The following is a 21905-nucleotide window of genomic DNA, read 5'->3' on the forward strand; positions in this document are numbered from 1 at the left end:
AGGGAAGAGATAAAAGGAAAAGTTTTGCTATGCACAGTTTTCACATTCACATTATTTGTGTGCATGATCAATGTGATACAATATAGCAAAGAATTAAAAGGCACAATACCATGAGTGGCTCAATACACAGATAACCTGCACTTCGGACTGACATTCTGGTCAGACTTGGACCATTAACTAGTCATGTCATAAATTTAAGTCTCCTAAGTATGGGTTATTTCTGTATTGCAGTACAGTTATAGGATAAAAGAATCACTCCAGCCCATTTAAGCTATATAGGCAGAAAAATAATATTTAAACTTATTCATTGTAAAATATAAACACAAAGTTGGCATAAATCAGTCAAGTACCGTATACATGCATACCGCATTTTCTGGCATATAAGGCGTACTTATCTCCCCCATAAAAAAGTCTTGGAAAATCAGCCTGTGCCTTATATGCTAGAAAATATGGTAGCAAGTGTATTTGTTTTACTTTGGTCATGACTTGCAAAGGTAATATATGTTTTTTTTTTTTTTAATTTTTTCATGACTATCAACACTTTTATTTTAAGGAAAATAATTTAACTTCCATAAAAAATCTGTCCATCACACAGACGAACATCTTTGATCATTGACTTATTGTTCAAGTCTGAGACACAGTGTGTCATATAAACAAAAATATTTACCATAATTTTATTTTTAAGTCATGTCAGCATTGCTAGAACAATTCACTACTAACCCACAAATTAGAAATAAAATGTATGACAATTTGATTTATCCTGAACCAAATGTCATATTTAATTTTCATTTCTAATTTGTGGGCCAACTGTGAATTTACCATACTTACAATACTTGTTTGTCTATGAGGACGAAAGTCAGTCTCAGGGGAACTAAAATATCTTTGGTATAAGACGGTATTTGACGCGCTCAGTGTAGCTGTTCCAGGCTGTTCCATATTTCTTCTTGCATACACTCTCCACCTCAAAGATTCTTCCCACCAAGAAGAGAACATCAATGCCCACCAATATCCAAGGCAAAGCATGTCTGAAGCCTGAAAATTAAGACAGTTACCAGAACACATTAGCACTTTGATGATGATGATGATAATTAACGAGCTGTTGGAGTGTGAGCAGGGTAATATTTTGTGAAGGAATTCAGGGAAACTGGTTAGCTGGACTTGAGTCCTGGAAATGGGAAGTACAATGCTGACGTGTTAAAAAAATCTGTGCTGAAAGAAAATTTAAAAATACAGGATAAAACAGATGTAAAAGAACAACTTACCACAGAGAAGACCCCAAGAGATAAATGTCAGGAGGTCTCCAAGATAGTTGGGATGTCGCAGAAAACCCCACCACCCAGACACTAAAAGTCTTGTCCCTGCTGGGGTCGGTAGACTCTCTAAATCTGAGGAATTAAAAAACACTAATTAATAAAAAATATTCATTCTACCTCAAGATACAACTCACCAAGTTTTGAAAATACTTTGTGCTTCATAACCAGAGCTATCAAAATAGATGAAGTTTTTCAAACTAAGTTTTTCAAGATTTTCTCCCAAACTAATTTAGTAACCTAATTTATGTTTATTACAATTTATAGTTGATATAGGTAGTAGGTTGGTAGACAGCAACCACCCAGGGAGGTACTACCATCCTGCCAAGTGAGTGTAAAACGAAAGCCTGTAATTGTTTTACATGATGGTAGGATTGCTGGTGTCTTTTGTCTGTCTCATAAATATGCAAGATTACAGGTACGTCTTGCTACTTCTACTTACACTTAGGTCACACTACACATACATGTACATGTTTATTTATACACACTCATCTGAGTTTTCTTTGATTTTATCTTAATAGTTCTTGGTCTTATTACTTTTCCTTTTATATCCATGGGGAAGTGGAATAAGAATCTTTCCTCCGTAAGCCATGCGTGTTGTAAAAGTCAACTAAAATGCCGGGAACAATGGGCTAGTAACCCCTTTTCCTGTAAAGATTACTAAAAAGAATAAGAAGAAGAAAATTGTCAAAGTGGGAAGTCTGAATGTGCATGGATGTTGTGCAAATGATAAGAAAGAGATGATTGTGGATGTTATGAATGAGAAGAAACTGGATGTCCTGGCTTTAAGTGAAACAAAGCTGAAGGGGGTAGGAGAGTTTCAATGGAGAGGAATAAATGGGATTAGGTCAGGGGTTTCAAATAGAGTTAGAGCTAAAGAAGGAGTAGCAATAATGTTGAAGGATAAGCTATGGCAGGAAAAGAGGGACTACAAATGCATAAATTCAAGGATTATGTGGAGTAAAATAAAGATTGGATGTGAAAAGTGGGTTATAGTAAGCGTATATGCACCTGGAGAAGAGAGAAGTGTAGAGGAGAGAGAGAGATTCTGGGAAATGTTGAGTGAATGCGTGGGGAGTTTTGAATCAAGTGTGAGAGTAATGGTGGTTGGGGATTTCAATGCTAAAGTGGGTAAAAGTGTTATGGAGGGAGTAGTAGGTAAATTTGGGGTGCCAGGGGTAAATGTAAATGGGGAGCCTTTAATTGAGCTATGTGTAGAAAGAAATTTGGTAATAAGTAATACATATTTTATGAAAAAGAGGATAAATAAATATACAAGGTATGATGTAGCACGTAATGAAAGTAGTTTATTAGATTATGTATTGGTGGATAAAAGGTTGATGGGTAGGCTCCAGGATGTACATGTTTATAGAGGGGCAACTGATATATCGGATCATTATTTAGTTGTAGCTACAGTTAGAGTAAGAGGTAGATGGGAAAAGAGGAAGGTGGCAACAACAAGTAAGAGGGAGGTGAAAGTGTATAAACTAAGGGAGGAGGAAGTTCGGGTGAGATATAAGCGACTATTGGCAGAAAGGTGGGCTAGTGCAAAGATGAGTAGTGGGGAAGTTGAAGAGGGTTGGAATAGTTTTAAAAATGCAGTATTAGAATGTGGGGCAGAAGTTTGTGGTTATAGGAGGGTGGGGGCAGGAGGAAAGAGGAGTGATTGGTGGAATGATGAAGTAAAGGGTGTGATAAAAGAGAAAAAGGTAGCTTATGAGAGGTTTTTACAAAGCAGAAGTGTTATAAGAAGAGCAGAGTATATGGAGAGTAAAAGAAAGGTAAAGAGAGTGGTGAGAGAGTGCAAAAGGAGAGCAGATGATAGAGTGGGAGAGGCACTGTCAAGAAATTTTAATGAAAATAAGAAAAATTTTTGGAGTGAGTTAAACAAGTTAAGAAAGCCTAGGGAAAATATGGATTTGTCAGTTAAAAACAGAGTAGGGGAGTTAGTAGATGGGGAGATGGAGGTATTGGGTAGATGGCGAGAATATTTTGAGGAACTTTTAAATGTTAAGGAAGAAACAGAGGCAGTAATTTCATGCACTGGTCAGGGAGGTATATCATCTTTTAGGAGTGAAGAAGAGCAGAATGTAAGTGTGGGGGAGGTACGTGAGGCATTACGTAAAATGAAAGGGGGTAAAGCAGCTGGAACTGATGGGATCATGACAGAAATGTTAAAAGCAGGGGGGGATATAGTGTTGGAGTGGTTGGTACTTTTGTTTAATAAATGTATGAAAGAGGGGAAGGTACCTAGGGATTGGCAGAGAGCATGTATAGTCCCTTTATATAAAGGGAAAGGGGACAAAAGAGACTGTAAAAATTATAGAGGAATAAGCTTACTGAGTATACCAGGAAAAGTGTACGGTAGGGTTATAATTGAAAGAATTAGAGGTAAGACAGAATGTAGGATTGCGGATGAGCAAGGAGGTTTTAGAGTGGGTAGGGGATGTGTAGATCAGGTGTTTACATTGAAGCATATATGTGAACAGTATTTAGATAAAGATAGGGAAGTTTTTATTGCATTTATGGATTTAGAAAAGGCATATGATAGAGTGGATAGAGGAGCAATGTGGCAGATGTTGCAAGTATATGGAATAGGTGGTAAGTTATTAAATGCTGTAAAGAGTTTTTATGAGGATAGTGAGGCTCAGGTTAGGGTGTGTAGAAGAGAGGGAGACTACTTCCCGGTAAAAGTAGGTCTTAGACAGGGATGTGTAATGTCACCATGGTTGTTTAATATATTTATAGATGGGGTTGTAAAGGAAGTAAATGCTAGGGTGTTTGGGAGAGGGGTGGGATTAAATTATGGGGAATCAAATTCAAAATGGGAATTGACACAGTTACTTTTTGCTGATGATACTGTGCTTATGGGAGATTCTAAAGAAAAATTGCAAAGGTTAGTGGATGAGTTTGGGAATGTGTGTAAAGGTAGAAAGTTGAAAGTGAACATAGAAAAGAGTAAGGTGATGAGGGTGTCAAATGATTTAGATAAAGAAAAATTGGATATTGGAGAGTGTTCGCATCGCTATTGGGCCGTGCGGACGTGCTGCGCAGTAGCTCCTGATTGAGTTGGCATTTGCGCAGTGTTGACGTGTACTTGGCTCTGTGAAGACCTGTTTGCGCGCTCTCTAGAATTGAAGCAAGATGCCCTCCATCGAGCAACTTTACCAACAGCTTAAGGAAGAATTGAGGTTGGCGAATTTGGAAATTCGGCGATTGACCGAGGAGAACAAGAAGATTCGTAGTAGTCCTCCTGTTTTGAGTCCTCAGGTCAAGAAGGGAAACTGGTCAGTGGCTGGACAGCAGGGAAAGAAGTTGACGATCAAGAAGACGAATGGAAAGGTAGAAACGATGAAGAAGAAAGAGACTGCCGTGGAAACTGTTGTGGAAACATTCAATACATTCTCAGTGCTACCCGACGAATGTGAGTTGACTACTGGGAACGACACGACGAAAGACATTAAGGAAGGTAAGAATATTGTTGTTGTTGGGGATAGCCAAGTTAGGTATATGGATAGGGCGTTCTGCTTGAAGGACAGGAGTAGGAGACAGAGAGTTTGCTTTCCTGGGGCTGGGATGGAGGATATTGTTAGCCGTCTGGATGACATCATGAGAGGTAATGGGAGCAATCCTATTATCTGTCTCAGTGCTGGAGGCAACGATGTTGGCAGACGTAGGAGTGAGGACCTGATTAGCAGGTATAGGTCAGCAATAGAAATAATTAGAAGTAAGGGTGGGAACCCTCTCATATGTGGTATTTTGCCAAGGAGGGGAGTTGGAAGTGAATGGTTGTCCAGGGCAATTGGTGTCAATTGCTGGCTGGACAAATACTGTAAGGAAAATGCGGTAACATTCATTGACAACTGGGACCTCTTCTATGGCAGAAATGACATGTATGCTAGGGATGGGGTTCACTTATCTAGGTGTGGGGTGGGAGCACTGGCAACTGCAGTGGAGGGAGCAGTTAGGACTTTAAACTAGGAATAGTTAGTGGTATGGGTTTTGGCAGGAAAACAGTGAAGTCCCAGTGTAGTAATATTACGAGTTCTAGGGGAACTAGTAATAATAAGAACGAGATAGATATTGAAAACCCAGGGACCTTGGGTGATAAGGACGGTAATAGGTTTAGTAGAAAAATAGAAATGAGCAGGAAGGGTAAAGAGAAAGGAGAGTCTTTCAATGTTTATTATGCTAATTGCCGTAGTGCTAGGAATAAGATGGACGAGTTGAGATTAGTTGCTAGTGTAGGTAACATTGATGTATTTGCCTTAACTGAGACGTGGTTTAATTCAAAAAGTCGGGACATGCCTGCGGAATGTCATATTCAGGGTTTTAAATTGTTCCAAGAAGATAGAAGTATTGGGAGGGGGGGTGGGGTGGCATTGTATGTCCGAGATCGCTTGAACTGTTGCATAAAAACGGGTATTAAGTCTGAAGTAACACATACAGAGTCTGTTTGGATAGAATTTTCAGAGGGGCATGAAAAACTGATTTTAGGAGTGATATACCGTCCCCCTAACTTAGATAGGGACCAAGGGAAACTACTATGGGAGGAAATTGTTAAGGCCACAAGGCACGATAATGTAGTAATTCTAGGAGACTTTAACTTTAGTCATGTTGATTGGAATTTCTTGACTGGGAATTTAGAATCGTACGACTTCTTAGAAGTATTTCAGGATTGTTTTTTGAAGCAGTTTGTGACAGAACCTACAAGGGGAAATAACCTGCTTGACTTAGTTATGGCAAACAATGAATCCCTTGTTAATAATTTAGAAATTTCAGAGGAACTGGGTGCTAGCGACCACAAATCAATTACATTTAGCATTGAATGGAAGTACGATAGTAGCGATAACTCAGTAACAGTCCCAGATTTTCGCTTAGCAGATTACGATGGGCTTAGAGAACACTTATCATCTGTTGACTGGGGTAACGAAGAGAGCTATCAATATGACAGTTTTCTGAACACTATACATGCTGCTCAAAAAGCGTTTATCCCATATAAAGAAATTAGATCAAATAGAAATGACCCAAAATGGATGAATAATAGGCTCAAATATCTACTAGGGCATAAGAAAGGAATTTATAGGCGTATCAAAAGAGGTGAGGGTCATCTTATGAATCAGTATATTGACATTAAGAGGGACATTAAAAAGGGGATAAGAAAAGCTAAAAGGGACTATGAAATTAAAGTTGCTAGGGATTCTAAAACTAACCCAAAAAGTTTTTTCCAGGTCTATAGAACAAAAGTTAGAGATAAGATAGGTCCCCTTAAAAATAACTATGGGCACCTTACTGACAATGAGAATGAAATGTGCTTGATTTTAAATAATTATTTTCTCTCAGTTTTTACACAGGAAGACACTAACAATATTCCAGTAATTAATTTTTACAGTGGGCTAGAAGAAGATAAATTATGTAACATCACAGTCACTAGTGAGATGGTTGTGAGGCAGATAGACAGACTGAAGCAAAATAAGTCGCCGGGTCCTGATGAGGTTTTTTCAAGGGTTCTTAAGGAATGCAAAATGGAACTCTGTGAACCATTAACTAATATTTTTAATTTATCTCTTCAAACAGGTGTAGTGTCTGATATGTGGAAGATGGCTAATGTAACTCCTATTTTTAAAACAGGGGACAAGTCGTTACCGTCAAATTACCGCCCAATAAGCCTGACCTCAATTGTATGCAAATTACTAGAGTCAATTATAGCTGAGATTATAAGAAGCCATCTCGATAAGCATAGCTTGATTAATGATACTCAGCATGGATTCACAAGAGGCCGGTCTTGTCTAACTAATTTATTAACTTTCTTCAGTAAAGCTTTTGAGGCTGTTGACCACAATAAAGAATTTGATATTATTTACTTAGATTTTAGTAAGGCTTTTGATAGAGTTCCGCACCATAGACTGTTAAAGAAAGTGGCAGCTCATGGCATTGGGGGAAAAGTGCTCTCGTGGATCGAGTCATGGCTCACTGACAGGAAGCAGAGAGTGTCCATAAATGGGGTTAAATCCGAGTGGGGATCTGTAACAAGTGGCGTTCCACAGGGATCAGTCTTGGGCCCGTTGTTGTTTATAATATATATCAATGATCTTGATGAGGGAATTACTAGTGATATGAGCAAATTCGCCGATGACACAAAGATAGGTAGGATAATTGATTCAAACGTAGATGTTATGGAACTTCAGGAGGATTTAAACAAACTCTATTCTTGGTCAGAAAAGTGGCAGATGCAGTTCAATGTAGAAAAGTGCAAGGTTCTGAAGCTTGGGAGTGCCCATAACCCTAGTACTTATAAGTTAAATGATGTAGAACTTAGCCATACAGATTGCGAAAAGGACTTGGGGGTTATGGTGAGCAGCAACCTTAAACCAAGACAGCAATGCCTAAGCGTACGTAATAAGGCAAATAGATTACTGGGATTTATATCAAGAAGTGTAAGCAACAGAAGTCCAGAGGTCATACTGCAGCTTTATACATCATTAGTAAGGCCTCACCTTGATTATGCAGCTCAGTTTTGGTCTCCGTATTACAAAATGGACATAAATTCGTTAGAAAACATTCAGCGTAGGATGACTAAATTAATACATAGCATTAGAAATCTTCCTTATGAAGAAAGATTGAAGACTCTTAAGTTACATTCACTTGTTAGACGAAGAATGAGGGGAGACCTGATCGAAGTGTATAAGTGGAAGATAGGTATTAATAAAGGGGATATTAATAAGGTCTTGAGGATGTCTCTCCAAGAGAGAACCCGCAGTAATGGATTTAAATTAGATAAGTTTAGATTTAGAAAGGACATAGGAAAGTATTGGTTTGGAAATAGGGTAGTTGATGAGTGGAACAGTCTACCTAGTTGGGTTATTGAGGCTAGGACTTTGGGTAGTTTCAAATCTAGGTTGGATAAGTACATGAGTGGGAAGGGTTGGATTTGAGTGGGACTTTCACATCAGAGCTTATTTCTTGGGTAGCATTGAAAATTGGGTTGGGTAAATGTTTTGTTAGTGGGATGAATTGTAAAGGACCTGCCTAGTATGGGCCAGCAGGCCTCCTGCAGTGTTCCTCCTTTCTTATGTTCTTATGTTCTTATATCAAATTGGGGAGGAGGAGTATGGAAGAAGTGAATGTTTTCAGATACTTGGGAGTTGACGTGTTGGCGGATGGATTTATGAAGGATGAGGTTAATCATAGAATTGATGAGGGAAAAAAGGTGAGTGGTGCGTTGAGGTATATGTGGAGTCAAAAAACGTTATCTATGGAGGCAAAGAAGCGAATGTATGAAAGTATAGTAGTACCAACACTCTTATATGGGTGTGAAGCTTGGGTGGTAAATGCAGCAGCGAGGAGACGGTTGGAGGCAGTGGAGATGTCCTGTTTAAGGGCAATGTGTGGTGTAAATATTATGCAGAAAATTCGGAGTTTGGAAATTAGGAGAAGGTGTGGAGTTAATAAAAGTATTAGTCAGAGGGCAGAAGAGGGGTTGTTGAGGTGGTTTGGTCATTTAGAGAGAATGGATCAAAGTAGAATGACATGGAAAGCATATAAATCTATAGGGGAAGGAAGGCGGGGTAGGGGTCGTCCTCGAAAGGGTTGGAGAGAGGGGGTAAAGGAGGTTTTGTGGGTAAGGGGCTTGGACTTCCAGCAAGCGTGCGTGAGCGTGTTAGATAGGAGTGAATGGAGACGAATGGTACTTGGGACCTGACGATCTGTTGGAGTGTGAGCAGGGTAATATTTAGTGAAGGGATTCAGGGAAACCGGTTATTTTCATATAGTCGGACTTGAGTCCTGGAAATGGGAAGTACAATGCCTGCACTTTAAAGGAGGGGTTTGGGATATTGGCAGTTTGGAGGGATATGTTGTGTATCTTTATATGTGTATGCTTCTAGACTGTTGTATCCTGAGCACCTCTGCAAAAACAGTGATAATGTGCGAGTGTGGTGAAAGTGTTGAATGATGATGAAAGTATTTTCTTTTTGGGGATTTTCTTTCTTTTTTGGGTCACCCTACCTCGGTGGGAGACGGCCGACTTGTTGAAAAAAAAAAAAAAAAAATGATGTAGCACGTAATGAAAGTAGTTTGTTAGATTATGTATTGGTGGATAAAAGGTTGATGGGTAGGCTCCAGGATGTACATGTTTATAGAGGGGCAACTGATATATCAGATCATTATTTAGTTGTAGCTACAGTTAGAATAAGAGGTAGATGGGAAAAGAGGAAGGTGGCAACAACAAGTAAGAGGGAGGTGAAAGTGTATAAACTAAGGGAGGAGGAAGTTCGGGCGAGATATAAGCGACTATTGGCAGAAAGGTGGGCTAGTGCAAAGATGAGTAGTGGGGGGGGTTGAAGAGGGTTGGAATAGTTTTAAAAATGCAGTATTAGAATGTGGGGCAGAAGTTTGTGGTTATAGGAGGGTGGGAGCAGGAGGAAAGAGGAGTGATTGGTGGAATGATGAAGTAAAGGGTGTGATAAAAGAGAAAAAGGTAGCTTACGAGAGGTTTTTACAAAGCAGAAGTGTTATAAGAAGAGCAGAGTATATGGAGAGTAAAAGAAAGGTGAAGAGATTGGTGAGAGAGTGCAAAAGGAGAGCAGATGAAAGAGTGGGAGAGGCACTGTCAAGAAATTTTAATGAAAATAAGAAAAAATTTTGGAGTGAGTTAAACAAGTTAAGAAAGCTTAGGGAAAGTATGGATTTGTCAGTTAAAAACAGAGTAGGGGAGTTAGTAGATGGGGAGAGGGAGGTGTTAGGAAGATGGCGAGAATATTTTGAGGAACTTTTAAATGTTGAGGAAGAAAGGGAGGCGGTAATTTCATGCACTGGCCAGGGAGGTATACCATCTTTTAGGAGTGAAGAAGAGCAGAATGTAAGTGTGGTGGAGGTACGTGAGGCATTATGTAGAATGAAAGGGGGTAAAGCAGCTGGAACTGATGGGATCATGACAGAAATGTTAAAAGCAGGGGGGGATATAGTGTTGGAGTGGTTGGTACTTTTGTTTAATAAATGTATGAAAGAGGGGAAGGTACCTAGGAATTGGCAGAGAGCATGTATAGTCCCTTTATATAAAGGGAAAGGGGACAAAAGAGATTGTAAAAATTATAGAGGAATAAGTTTACTGAGTATACCAGGAAAAGTATACGGTAGAGTTATAATTGAAAGAATTAGAGGTAAGACAGAATGTAGAATTGTGGATGAGCAAGGAGGCTTCAGAGTGGGTAGGGGATGTGTAGATCAAGTGTTTACATTGAAGCATATATGTGAACAGTATTTAGATAAAGGTAGGGAAGTTTTTATTGCATTTATGGATTTAGAAAAGGCATATGATAGAGTGGATAGAGGAGCAATGTGGCAGATGTTGCAAGTTTATGGAATAGGTGGTAAGTTACTAAATGCTGTAAAGAGCTTTTATGAGGATAGTGAGGCTCAGGTTAGGGTGTGTAGAAGAGAGGGAGAATACTTCCCGGTAAAAGTAGGTCTTAGACAGGGATGTGTAATGTCACCATGGTTGTTTAATATATTTATAGATGGGGTTGTAAAAGAAGTAAATGCTAGGGTGTTCGGGAGAGGGGTGGGATTAAATTATGGGGAATCAAATTCAAAATGGGAATTGACACAGTTACTTTTTGCTGATGATACTGTGCTTATGGGAGATTCTAAAGAAAAATTGCAAAGGTTAGTGGATGAGTTTGAGAATGTGTGTAAAGGTAGAAAGTTGAAAGTGAACATAGAAAAGAGTAAGGTGATGAGGGTATCAAATGATTTAGATAAAGAAAAATTGGATATCAAATTGGGGAGGAGGAGTATGGAAGAAGTGAATGTTTTCAGATACTTGGGAGTTGACGTGTTGGCGGATGGATTTATGAAGGATGAGGTTAATCATAGAATTGATGAGGGAAAAAAGGTGAGTGGTGCGTTGAGGTATATGTGGAGTCAAAAAACGTTATCTATGGAGGCAAAGAAGGGAATGTATGAAAGTATAGTAGTACCAACACTCTTATATGGGTGTGAAGCTTGGGTGGTAAATGCAGCAGCGAGGAGACGGTTGGAGGCAGTGGAGATGTCCTGTCTAAGGGCAATGTGTGGTGTAAATATTATGCAGAAAATTCGGAGTGTGGAAATTAGGAGAAGGTGTGGAGTTAATAAAAGCATTAGTCAGAGGGCAGAAGAGGGGTTGTTGAGGTGGTTTGGTCATTTAGAGAGAATGGATCAAAGTAGAATGACATGGAAAGCATATAAATCTATAGGGAAAGGAAAGAGGGGTAGGGGTCGTCCTCGAAAGGGTTGGAAAGAGGGGGTAAAGGAGGTTTTGTGGGCGAGGGGCTTGGACTTCCAGCAAGCGTGCATGAGCGTATTAGATAGGAGTGAATGGAGACGAATGATACTTGGGACCTGACGATCTGTTGGAGTGTGAGCAGGGTAATATTTAGTGAAGGGATTCAGGGAAACCGGTTATTTTCTTATAGTCGGACTTGAGTCCTGGAAATGGGAAGTACAATGCCTGCACTTTAAAGGAGGGGTTTGGGATATTGGCAGTTTGGAGGGATATGTTGTGTATCTTTATACGTATATGCTTCTAAACTGTTGTATTCTGAGCACCTCTGCAAAAGCAGTGATAATGTGTGAGTGTGGTGAAAGTGTTAAATGATGATGAAAGTATTTTCTTTTTGGGGATTTTCTTTCTTTTTTGGGTCACCCTGCCTCGGTGGGAGACGACCAACTTGTTGAAAAAAAAAAAAATAAAAAAATAATTGAATCCTGCCTCACCTATCTAAGGATAGCATAAACTTTTTTTTTTTTAACACGTCGGCTGTCTCCCACCGAGGCAGGTGACCCAAAAAAGAAACACTTTCACCATCATTCACACATAATCACTGTATATTTATACTCAATAAAATATACAATGGAAGTGGAAAAGAGTCTTTCCTCCGTAAGCCATATGTGTTGTAAGAGGTGAGGGGCTAGTAACCCCTTCCCCTGTATAAATTACTAAATGTAAAAAGAAAAACTTATGTTTTTCCTTTAAGGCCACCACCCTGCCACGGTGGGAGACAACCGGTGTATTAAAAAAAAAAAAAAAAAAACTTTTCTGGTTTCAAAATTTGCATACTCACAGGCCAAGGCTGGGTCTGATGGATTAGAACGGAAAGAATGCTTCTGGGAGTTGGAGCCGCGAAGGATGGTGTAACCCACCAGGTTGAGCGCAACAATCAAGGACAGGTAATACCATTCAAGTTCAGTCCTGGAAAACATCAGATTGTTACTGTGCTGTCAGTCACATAGAAAGCAGACTGATCTCAGGAATTATAGCTATCCTATAATCACTTGAAACTTTTGCAAAATATGAAAACTATGAAAATGGGACATTACATGTATAGCTCAAATTCTCTAAACACAAATATGTAATGAGTAATCACAGGAAGATCTATGCCTATTTACTGATCTGATACAAGAGCACCTTAAAGCTAGTGAACGTCTCTTTATCCAAGAAATTGGAAATACCCTTTCCTTACTTGGATCAAACCAGATTACTTTGCAATGGCCATGTACTATATGACCTCCTACAAGTTTAAGGCTTCCCCCTAATAAAAATAATAATAATTTGTGATTATTCTTAAAGTAGAGCATTATAATGTGATTATATATACAGTTCCTCATCAACACTGAAGTCTCTGCTGATTCTTAATCTTATTATTTATTATAATCATGGGAAAGCACTAAACCCATTGGGGCCATACAGTACCTGAGAAATGGGACATAATCAGGAATGACTGTAGGATAAAGTACCTACATGTTGATAGCTACAACATACATACTCTGCTAGTTGTAGTACACAATTTCTAATTACAGCACCATCTTTCTAATTATAGTACCTGCATCTTGTTAATTGCAGTATACTGTACCAACATTATGCTAGGTGCCTATATTTGTTTTTCTTGCAAGTTATTATTGTGAGTACATCATGAACACGAAACAGTTTTCCTTAACTCTCTGCACTGGTGTAATTTTTTATTAACATTTTCACTTGTTTCACCCCAAAAACTGCCATAAGACAAAAATGTTGTACGATGTTGGGCTTTAAAAAAATCATAGACCAAATAGCCAAACCCATGGGAAGCGGATTCTAAAATTAGCTGGTCGGTACTCTAACCATGCTACTAAACTGAGGAAATGTGATTCATCTAACTAAAAGGGGAGGAGTGGGTGGCCGGTAACGGCAACTGTGGTGGATGGAGAAGAGATTGTTTGCTGTGACAGGAGCAATAACAGAAAATTCCTTAACTACTGAACTCTGACTCACAAAATTGTAATGACATGATTGCAAACCATACCACAGGTGGGGAGAGAACCCACAGTCTGGAGTTTTATGACTCTCTGACCGCTGGTTCCATCTCTGCCCGTGGTATAGTTTACCGAACTTTGTCCATTCCTTTTGAACTGACTGACCTAGTAGATTTTGTTCCATATTTCCAAAGTCCATCACACAGGTCTGTTATATCAAGGGTTTACTGTATTTCTGTACACTAGTAAGGTTAGCAAAGCCCCCTGTAAAAACCTACATTTGTGGTCACAGTGGGCCCATGCTAGCCTTCCTTGTGTATAGTCAGCATAGTACACTGGTTAGAGCACTGGCCTGCTTTTTTTTCAGGACTAGCTTGCCTTGGGTTTGAATTATGCACATTCCTTGAGTGCTGTACAGTCGTGTTATCATGATTTCATGAGTCGCTGACAAAACTCGGTGCAATGTGTATTATCTTCTTGACAACTACAGTTAGTTCAGCTGCTTGGTATAATTTTTTTTGTCTAGGTCAGAGGCACAGTCAATGATTGTTTAATTAAATATGTCTAAAATTTAGTTGCCATAGAATTACAGCTAGGTCTCAATTAGTGCGAATAATGAATCCAGTGAAGTGGTCACACCATTCAAATTATATATTATTTTTGTACACAATTTGAAGAGTTTGGGGGGTGGAACTAGCACCGATTAATTTAGCACTATATCAAAAATTGCACTAATGAAACTCATACTAATCAAGTCTTGGCTATAATTAATATATATACATGCTTTCTTTAATCAAGTACATTAGATTCAACATACAGTGCAGTAGTGTACTGCAGTTTTTGTTGCTTGTAAGTTTATTGTGCTGGTTCCATTTCATTCAACTTAGAAATCATGGCAGCGATTAAAATAAATTCATGAAAGCAACAAAACACAATGCCTACCCGTGGTTAAGAATAAATCTGGTAAAGACAGTAACGATGAAAGGCCCCGTCAGGTGTCCAAGGATGAATAAAAGGCCACACCCTTGGCGCATATAATCGTAAGTGGTAAAATAACTGTCTTCAAACCAAAGATAATCCACTGCATAGAATATCTGAAGAAAAAATACCATTGTATTAAAAAATGCTATTAAAAGCAAGCCATATTACTAAATTTGCCCATTTGGGTTAGCTACAACAATATTAAAAGAAAGAAATCTTACAGTGAAAGGTCTTTAAAGTTGATTTTGGATTGGAAAGTGTCTTAGGACTCTATTGGAAGAGCATGAGTACAGTATTTCTAGGTAAATGTGTATCTAGAACATTGCTGATCCAGTAAATGATAAATTACTAACTGGCTTTAATGGCAGATTTCTTTGTCATATTTTTGGATTTTTACATTTTTTTTTTTAATTCTTAGACTACTGTATTATAACCATTGTATGTTTTTGGCATGAAACAAACCCAGAATCGTATAGATCAATATCTATTCAGTTATTTACCATACAATAAATGATACATATACAGTCAGGCTTCACTTTACAGTGTTTTGCTAATGCAGTGGTTTTCAATTATACCCATTCTTTATTTATTTAGACTTTCTACAATAAATATATTCACCATTCACTATAAGGATCAAAACGTTTAGAGGTAAGAAATGTGTGTACTGTATATGCATATTTTAGGCCTAGCTCTATTGCTCACTTAATATATAATAGTACAAACATGTTATCAGGCTTGGAAAGCGAAAAAAGAGAGGTTTTTTAGCTATACGTACAGCAGTAGCTCAGAACCTAACCTGCCATATAAGCTGGGCCCTCCTGTATACAACATACAAATCTCCTTGCATCCCAAGAATAATAGATATTCTAAGAAATTGTTCACATCTTTTGATTCATGTGTATATAGTTGATCAACAGATCAAATGACAACACAATCACAATTTCCAGATTCTAAAGCAAATGCTAAAGTGGTGCCTCGGTATACGTCCTTAATCTGTTTCAGGACCTTCGACTTATACCAAACACGACGTATACCAAACAAATTTTCCCGTAAGAAATGTAAGGAAAACGATTAATCCGTTCCATTGAAAAAAAATCCTATTGTCACTGACATACGTATTATACATTGATGGGGTTGTATAAAATAATTGAAATACTGCTTAATACTAAAATATGTAATTTAAACACTGCTTAATACTAAAATACATACATAAATACAAAAGAATTAAATTAAATAAATGCAAATTTAACCTCACTTTACTTTGCTGGAAAGAGTCGAGTGCCTACTAGGATAGTGCTGAGAAGGGAGGAGGAAATGTTATTGTTTGAAAGGAGAGTTCCCTTTATGTCTCCGTCTCTTTTCCTTATTTGGACCTGATTGAAGCTCACCAGGTTTGACTTTTACTAAAAATCTGCCCAAAGAACTTTGCCTCTGCCTTCTCCTCAGGATGTTTCGGAAATGTGACACTATCTGATCATTCCAGACAATGCTATTACAGCTTGTTTGGGCTTTGTTGGAGTGGTACTTCTCTGCAAAGTTTTTGATGTCCATCCATTTGGCAAAGATTTCCTTGATTAATGAAGTAGGGGTTTCCTCTATCTCCTCTTCCGGTACTGATGCTAGTGGACAGTCATGGCTTTGTCTTAAGAGAGGTAAACAAGGGTAGCAAAATGAGTCATGCAGTGTCGTGACTCATTTTGACCCATACAAGCTCTAGCACGCAAGCCGTATTCCAAACAAAGGTCGTATACCAAGCAAAAATTTTTGCATCCAAACAGGACATATACCAAGTTGGACTTATTCCAAAGCAAATGTATACCGAGGTACCACTGTATTTCAAGATTTTTCCCTTAAGAAAATTGGAATGTGTCACAGACAACGAGCAATTTAAATTTAGTTATTAATAGCACTTACTGTAGACATTATCTGTATATGACCAAAGTAGATATATGTATATTCTGTCTTTCTTTCAATGCACTGGCCGTATCCCACCGAGGCAGGGTGGCAAAAAAGGAAAAACAAAAGTTTCTTCTATTACATTTAGTAATATATACAGGAGAAAGGGTTACTAGCCCCTTGCTCCTGGCATTATAGTTGCCTCTTACAACATGCATGGTTTATGGAGGAAGAATTCTTTTCCACTTCCCCATGGAGAAAAGATATATATAATAAATTAGATTTACCTGTAGACCACAAGCTGTCAAGAGTGTGGGGCTGTATTGACCAGGATTTGCACGTAAATCCTTCATCACCACCAATACGTTGATCATGATCTGGCAAGAAATACTAATAATTAACTGATGAACCTGAGAATCTTCAGAATGTAAAGATTTACACATATGCTGATTATTCTCTAGTGATTAATATGCATAATGATTATTTATACCAAGAATTACTCTCAGTATTAATTATAAAACAAAACAAAAATTATAATGGGAGGAAGAGTAGAGGTGAGTACAGAACAGTAATTTTTTTTTTCTCCACATGCTGGCCATCTCCCACCGAGGCATGGTGACCCCCCCCCCCCCACAAAAAAAAAAAAATCACCATCATTTACACATAATCACTGTCTTTCCAGACATGCAAATACAACAGTTGAGATGTCACTCCAAACAGTCAATATCCCAAACCCCTCCTTTAAAGTGCAGACATTGCACTTCCCATCTCCAGGACTCTAAGTCCAGCTAACCAGTTTATATTATTCATTTTTCACCTAAGTAGGGTGACCAAAAAGATAAACACATTTACTTTCACTCAAAAGCCATTTCCAAAAACACATGTACATCACAAATGAAATGCTTCTCTAAACCACACCAGTCTACCCATTTATCAACCACTATATTTTTTTTTATTTGTTAACATATCGGCCATCTCCCACCAAGGCAGAGTGGCCCAAAAAAGAAAAACTTTCACCATCATTCACTCCATCACTGTCTTGACAGAGGCATGCTCACACTACAGTTATAAAATTGCAACATTAACATCCCTCTTTCAGAGTGCAGGCACTGTACTTCCCATCTACAGGACTCAAGTCCGGCCTGTTGGTTTCCCTGAATCCCTTCATAAATGTTACCTTGCTTACACTCCAACAGCACGTCAAGTCCTAAAAAACATTTGTCTCCATTTGCTCCTATCTAACACGCTCATGCATGCGTGCTGGAAGTACAAGCCCCTCACACACAAAACCTCCTTTACCCCTTCCCTCCAACCTTTCCTAGGCTGACCCCTACCCTGCCTTCCCTCCACTACAGATTTATACACTCTCGAAGTCATTCTACTTTGTTCCACCCTCTCTACATGTCCGAACCACCTCAACAACCCCTCCTCAGCCCTCTGGAAAATAGTTTTGGTAATCCCACACCTCCTCCTGATTTCCAAATTACGAATTCTCTGCATTATATTCACACCACACATTGCCCTCAGACATGACATCTCCACTGCCTCCAGCCTTCTCCTTGTTGCACCATTCACCACCCATTTTTCACACCTATATAAGAGTGTTGGAACAACTATACTCTCATACATTCCCCTCTTTGCTTCCATGGACAAATTTCTTTGTCTCCACAGACTCCTATATATATAAAAGAGTAACTGCACATAAAATCAAACCCTAGAATCTACATGCTTTGTAATCTGGAGCGTGAGCAAATTATCATTTATGAAGGGAATTGGGCAAACCAGTTAGCCAGACTTGAGTCCTGGAGGTGGTAAGTACAGTGCCTGCACTACAAAGGGGGTGGGGATATGTAGCAGTTTTTGAACTGTAGCATCAGCATGATTCTGGCAACAGTAATGGAGTGAGTGATGATGAAACTGTTTTTTCTTTTTTGAGTTACCCTACCTTGGTGGAAAACGGCAAATGTTTTAAAAAAAGAAAATTATAATGGAGACCACTTTGCATATAGCTTCATTTATTTGTTTTCCCCTTAGTCTTTATAACTTGGCACACAACCCCAAAACTGAAAGAAATAACTAAATAATTTCATTCAGAATATGCTCGCTCTTTCTTATATAAGATAGACTGGAGCAATATTTGAAGACATACAATATGACTAAGAAAACATATACGAATAACTGAGACATATAAGACCTATCTCTGTGAATTACAGGGCTAAACTGCACTGTATCAGCATACACAAACACTCACCCAAGTAAGTAGAGCAACTCTGAAAAGTAAGAACTTTAGATCCAATGACCTAACAGCTGGGTTTAGCTCTCGGCCGGTGAAGAAATCGGGTAAGAACATTCCTGAATTTCCCACAGGGTTTTTGGCATCATCGGGAATATACCTAGCACGGATGTACACGGCAAGCGTTAGAACCATGCTAAGTGCCATGCTGGTGGCTAGAAGCTGACGGTACTTAGTGTACACTTGCAGTACATCATAACCAAAGTACATCAGACTGGACAACACTGCCACTGACACAAGCAAAGCAATGATCCCTGTAAAAATAAATCAAAATAGTTCTTAGCCTTCCTGAAAGTGGTAATACAGTGATGTAACTTAAAACAAAAAATATTAATGCACTTCATGATCAAATGTTTCCCTAAATCTAAGGAAGAAGAAAATAGATAAATAAGAAAAACTGCAGGAAGATAATTTACTAAAAGTTCTGTAAGGAAAAAACACCTATTTTGACTGTGTACAGTAAATTGTTTAAAGGAATAATATAATGAATTTAATAATGCTTACCATTGCAATGTACAGTTGCTCCATTTTTGGGTTTCACCACCTTACCCAGAGGAATAAGGTAGAGCAAGAGTTGAGTTACCAGAAAGCCAGCAACCAGAGCAATGGACAATGGGTCATAGTAGACTTGAAATTTGCGAGGCATAACGGGCATCTCCATAACTGTGCATTTGTTCTGTTGAGAGAGACATGGTTTTATAATATAATTCAGTACACTATAATGATCTGAATGTTCAGGAAAAAAAAGTAAATAGGATTTCAATATTATTATGGGTGACTTCAGTGTTAGAACAGAAAAACAAGAATTGAGCAGTTTTCCAGCAAGTCAAGAAACATAATAATAGTCAGTAACATTAAGTGAGAAGATGCTTCCATTATGTATCGAACAAATTATAGGAATAAGAGAAAAACTTCCCAGTGGGCTATAGAAATGCTGATGCTACATCTACCCTTGCCCTGGGGTCACTTTGACTGCCACCTAACTTCTATTCCTTTTAGTTTCCTCAACACTGCCTTCACATTTGCAAAATTGAACTATTCAATGCTTATTATGCTGAAGGGTCTCCCCACTAATAATTTTTATTATTCAATTTTTTTGTCATGAAGCAAAAACCTCACTTTTTTCCATGTAATACACAAATGACAATATTTCACAGGTCAATTTCAATTAATATTTTACATTACATGAATAATGTAGCCAAGAAAAATAAGGTACATACATAGTTAGTAGATATTAATACTTCCGGTACGAAACTCATAGGGATTATACAGCACCTTGGAAATGTGAGGTAATTAAATCTGATCCAAGGAATGGGAGGACAGTTCCCATTACCTGGATCAAAATCTCATCATCAGCATCAAGGCACCCTATGTAACATGATTACACTGATAATTCAGAAAATGCACACATACCTTTGTACACATCTCTGTAAGAAATACTGGCATGGCAGTTATGATGAGAGTCAATATCAGAAACTTGACAGTGGCAAGTGATGGTATAAAGGCACAGATGCCAGATTTGATGCTTGAGCCTACACTGCAAGATATGCCACAGAGGCGGCTACCAAGGCTTTTTGGGGTTGGCTCTTTCTTAGAGGTGACAGTCCTCACATTGTTTATTTGACTGTTGTATTCAATCTGTAACACATACACGCAAGATTAATAAGTGAGTGGAAATACCAACTACAGGTGCTCCATGACTTACAATGGGGTTGTGTTCCAATGAACCCATCGTAAGTTGAAAATACAGTGGTACTGTACATTGAATTTCGAACACCTTCCAACTCGAACAATTATGTAAGTGTATTTTTGTAAGTGTTTTTGTAAGTGTATTTTTGGGGGTCTGAAACTGACTAATTTTTTTTTTTTATTATCACACTGGCCGATTCCCACCAAGGCAGTCTGGCCCAAAAAAGAAAAACTTTCACCATCATTCACTCCATCACTGTCTTGCCAGAAGGGTGCTTTACACTACAGTTTTTAAACTGAAACATTAACACCCCTCCTTCAGAGTGCAGGCACTGTACTTCCCATCTCCAGGACTCAAGTCCGGCCTGCCGGTTTCCCTGAACCCCTTCATAAATGTTACTTTGCTCACACTCCAACAGCACATCAAGTATTAAAAACCATTTGTCTCCACTCACTCCTATCAAACACGCTCACGCATGCCTGCTGGAAGTCCAAGCCCCTCGCACACAAAACCTCCTTTACCCCCTCCCTCCAACCTTTCCTAGGTCGACCCCTACCCCGCCTTCCTTCAACTACAGACTGATACACTCTTGAAGTCATTCTGTTTCGCTCCATTCTCTCTACATGTCCGAACCACCTCAACAGCCCTTCGTCAGCCCTCTGGACAACAGTCTTGGTAATCCCGCACCTCCTCCTAACTTCCAAACTACGAATTCTCTGCATTATATTCACACCACACATTGCCCTCAGACATGACATCTCCACTGCCTCCAGCCTTCTCCTCGCTGCAACATTCATCACCCATGCTTCACACCCACATAAGAGCGTTGGTAAAACTATACTCTCATACATTCCCCTCTTTGCCTCCAAGGACAAAGTTCTTGGGCCTCCACAGACTCCTAAGTGCACCACTCACCCCTTTCCCCTCATCAATTCTATGATTCACCTCATCTTTCATAGACCCATCTGCTGACATGTCCACTCCCAAATATCTGAATACATTCACCTCCTCCATACTCTCTCCCTCCAATCTGATATCCAATCTTTCATCACCTAATCTTTTTGTTATCCTCATAACCTTACTCTTGCCTGTATTCACTTTTAATTTTCTTCTTTTGCATACCCTACCAAATTCATCCACCAATCTCTGCAACTTCTCTTCAGAATCTCCCAAGAGCACAGTGTCATCAGCAAAGAGCAACTGTGACAACTCCCACTTTGTGTGATTCTTTATCTTTTAACTCCACGCCTCTTGCCAAGACCCTCGCATTTACTTCTCTTACAACCCCATCTATAAATATATTAAACAACCACGGTGACATCACACATCCTTGTCTAAGGCCTACTTTTACTGGGAAATAATTTCCCTCTTTCCTACATACTCTAACTTGAGCCTCACTATCCTCGTAAAAACTCTTCACTGCTTTCAGTAACCTACCTCCTACACCATACACCTGCAACAT

General features: G+C 38.8%; 1 protein-coding gene across 2 annotated transcripts in view; it reads right to left on the reverse strand.

Annotated features, from left to right (window-relative positions):
- Window positions 1-445: 445 nt before the first annotated feature.
- The window catches only part of LOC128698567 (delta(14)-sterol reductase TM7SF2), an 81405-nt gene continuing 59945 nt past the window's right edge, over window positions 446-21905 (reverse strand). Inside the window, exons 4-11 of one of the 2 annotated variants that reach the window (XM_053790858.2) lie at window positions 20167-20391; window positions 19258-19429; window positions 18712-19007; window positions 16748-16837; window positions 14526-14677; window positions 12416-12543; window positions 1263-1385; window positions 446-1032 (exon numbers count right to left, since the gene is read on the reverse strand). In XM_053790858.2, the coding sequence (XP_053646833.2) occupies window positions 872-1032; window positions 1263-1385; window positions 12416-12543; window positions 14526-14677; window positions 16748-16837; window positions 18712-19007; window positions 19258-19429; window positions 20167-20391 (1347 nt within the window). In that variant the 3' untranslated portion in view covers window positions 446-871. The remainder of the gene's footprint in view (window positions 1033-1262; window positions 1386-12415; window positions 12544-14525; window positions 14678-16747; window positions 16838-18711; window positions 19008-19257; window positions 19430-20166; window positions 20392-21905) is intronic. The other variant, XM_070103804.1, reaches the window with a different exon arrangement.

This window comes from Cherax quadricarinatus, chromosome 88 (genome assembly GCF_038502225.1).
Source record: "Cherax quadricarinatus isolate ZL_2023a chromosome 88, ASM3850222v1, whole genome shotgun sequence".
In the NCBI taxonomy this organism is placed as follows: domain Eukaryota; kingdom Metazoa; phylum Arthropoda; class Malacostraca; order Decapoda; family Parastacidae; genus Cherax; species Cherax quadricarinatus.